This window comes from Podarcis filfolensis (genome assembly GCF_964270895.1).
Source record: "Podarcis filfolensis genome assembly, chromosome: 18".
In the NCBI taxonomy this organism is placed as follows: domain Eukaryota; kingdom Metazoa; phylum Chordata; class Lepidosauria; order Squamata; family Lacertidae; genus Podarcis; species Podarcis filfolensis.
The window spans coordinates 12,429,194-12,432,251 of NC_139622.1; the positions used below are offsets into that span (position 1 = coordinate 12,429,194).

Here is a 3,058-nt window from a genome sequence, read left to right on the forward strand (position 1 = left end):
AAGATGAAAATTAAATTAAATTTGCAAGCTCAATTTTTCCTGTATACTGTGCATACGTTACAAAATGCATTATACGGTCCCCTAGGCAAAAATCGATTTATTGATTTTGAGAAGCGACCTTTCCCCCCAAAGATTTGGAAATGGCAAGACAGTTCATTTTTAGGCAAAAGTTCGTCCGGCTGAGCTGCGAGGTTGTCAAAAAGTTATAACCCTAGCTCTCTCTCTCTCACACACACACATTTGGTAGGGTGCAAAAATATGGATTTTATTTGGGGGGGGGAGAGGAAGAGAGCATTTCTTGGGGGTGAGGCGATCCCAAGGGGTTTCCTGCTAGGAAGACAAAAAGGAACCGGTCCTGGGTTCGAATCATGGACCTGAACAAGGTCTGTCGCACGCACAAACACAACACGTGTTACGCAAGGAGAAGGGAGGTTTGTAGTGTTCAAATGGCTCTTTTTTGGGGGGAGGAAAAAAGGATTTTGCAAGACCACCCGCTCCAGGCTTTGGGGTGCAGAGAGCAGGCACACTTGGGGGGGTCAAAGGGGAACCCCAATTTTGGGAAGGGGAGAGATTGGCTTGTTCCTGTCACCCCCATTATCTGCCCCTCTTAGCTTGGTGGGGGGGGCAAGAAATGGCTTTACGCGTAAAGAGGAGAAAGGGGGGGCTCCGAGGACCCCAAGAAGGCCCCAGACTTTTTCCTGGCACAGGAAAAGGAAGCCTCACGGGGGACGCAAAACCTGCGCCCATTTTACAGCCGTGGCAAACCGAGGCAGAGACACGGAAGCGAGTGGGAATTTTTTTTTTTTTGGGGGGGGGGGTTAGGATGTATTTCCCTGCCCAGCAGTTGGTAAAATAACTTGAGAGATAGGAGATGGCTGCAATAGGGTTTTGTTTTCCTTTCTCTTTTTTTTGCATATTTAAGAAGAAACGAAACATAATTCTGCATAGGAGACCCAACGCTGTTTGGCTGGGGGGGAGGCGAGTGCGGAGGGCTGGGGAGCGGCATAAAAAATAAAATTAAAAATAGGAGTGCCCCCCTGCGAAACGAAAGGAGCCGAACTGTCCCCAGGGGAACAGCGAGTACCAGATTTGTCTCTGCCAAGAAAAATAAGATCTATGCCCGTCCTTCACAGATAAGGAGCGTTGGTTGTTTTTTTAGGAGGGGGGGGACCTAAAAAAGCTTTAGGAAAGTCGCTGCCCACCCCCCCAGTGGGAAAAGCATCGCTAGCACCAAAAAGAAAGGGAAAAGTTGGAAAGGAAAACAGCCCCCGAATGCTGCTGCAAAGGAAAATAATTGAGATATATATATATATATTGGGTTTGGGGGCGAAAGGGAGAGGGGGTATAGAGAGGGGGAAAGGAGCAGTTTTTCGGGGAGGGGGAATTTCGTGGAGCCCCCCCAACCCGGCTGCCCCGGCCTTCATCTGGGGGGCAGCGGGAAAATGGGGTAGGCCAAGGTGACGTTGAGCGAGTCGTTGTGTTGCACCAGCGAGGTGTGTTTGTAGTGGAGGACCAATTCCTTGAGAGAAGCGTAGAGGTTGTAGGGCTCCGCAAAACCGAAGCCGGTGGCCGTCTTGTAGATGACGCAGTGCTTGGTGTCGCCGTCGACCCTGCGGAGCGGGCGCAAGAAGGGGGAAAGCGTCAGAGAGAAGGCGTTGAACGGCTCCTTGAAATATGAAGGTTCAGTATCGTTCCACAAGACGGGCATCTCTTTAAAGGCCAGGGCAAAATATCACGGCCTGGTTTTGCAGCCGTGAAGCAGGTAACTGTAAAAACGGCTCTGAAAATTCGTCTGGTTGTAAATATCGAGGCAATGCCAGCAAGGCTGAACCTTTCCGTAAAAAAGATTTAAATCTGAGTCTTATGACCAGGGATTTAAATCGTGAAGGGTCCCCACTCCCCGGCTCTACCATCCTGCAACTGCACAACTGCTCTCTGGCGCACACTTAATAAAAGCAGGCACCGTTTTCCCCCTTCCGAAACTGGGAAAGCAATTAAAAACCGACGCGTCGCCGGCGGGTTGGGATGGATGACCCCCGGGGTCCCGCCCCGCGACTCTACAATCCCGCAACCGCACAACTTCTCTGGCACGCGCATAACGAAAGCAGGAACTGCTTTCCAAACTGGGAAAGCAATTAAAGATATAGAGTTAAGATAACCGAAAGAGGGTAAGGATTTGCTGATTTGATTATTTAAATGGGAATACAAAAAGGGGAGGTGTGAGGAGGCCAAGGAAACAAGCTAATGAGTTTAAAGTTACAAAAAAACGGATTTGTTTTTAATTCTTTTTTAGCTATTTGTTTTTTGTATTTTTATTCTTCTTTTTTCTTTTTTATGTATTTTTCTATGTTCTCTTTTTTGTATCTTTTTCTTTCTATATGACTTTTTTCTGTTTTGTAAACTTATGTTTTTGTAAAATCTCAATAAATATCTTTTAAAAAAAAACCCAATGGGTTGCCAGGAGGTTGGGATGGATGACCCCCCCGGTGTCCCATCCCCCCGAGACTCACACGGACAGAGCAGGCGTAGCAGCCTCGCTGGCTGCTCTCCCGGATGAGGAAGGTGCCGTCTCTCTTGCCGGCCAGCATCTCCTCGGCCTGCGTGCGGTTGATCTTGCCCACGTACCACGTCCGCTCCTCATGGTGCGGGAGCTCCTCCTCATCCTCCATCATGGAGTAGTGGCTGCCGAAAAAGCGGAAAGGTTGCAGCAAAAGGAGAGACCCCCGTTGGCCAAGGGGAAAGGGGTCTCCTCCGTGCCCAGTCTGGATGCCCAGCGGCCCAGTTCTGGCCGTTCCCCAGTATCCCGCCTCCGAAGGGGGGACAGCCGAGGCGCCGAAAGATCGAGGCCGATGGGATGTGATGTCGAGGTGGCAGAGACCCACCGGGGGAACGAAGGAACGGAAGGAAGAACGAGATGATTCTGCGAAGGATGGAAATGTTTTGTGGGCCGTGTTGTGTTAAGAATTGGGAAGTTAAAATGGAAGGGTCTTGGTGGGGGGGTGTCCGTTTTTATTCTTGTTTATTTGGGATTGTTACTCTGTCAGAATAAAATGAAAGG

General features: G+C 49.5%; 1 protein-coding gene across 1 annotated transcript in view; it reads right to left on the minus strand.

Moving 5' to 3' along the window:
• Window positions 1-1,279: 1,279 nt before the first annotated feature.
• Window positions 1,280-3,058, minus strand: part of PIK3R2 (phosphoinositide-3-kinase regulatory subunit 2) — an 18,365-nt gene continuing 16,586 nt past the window's right edge. The window contains 3 exon segments of the mRNA XM_083594512.1: window positions 1,280-1,610; window positions 2,511-2,512; window positions 2,514-2,682. Of these exon segments, the coding sequence (XP_083450638.1) occupies window positions 1,421-1,610; window positions 2,511-2,512; window positions 2,514-2,682 (361 nt within the window). The 3' untranslated portion in view covers window positions 1,280-1,420.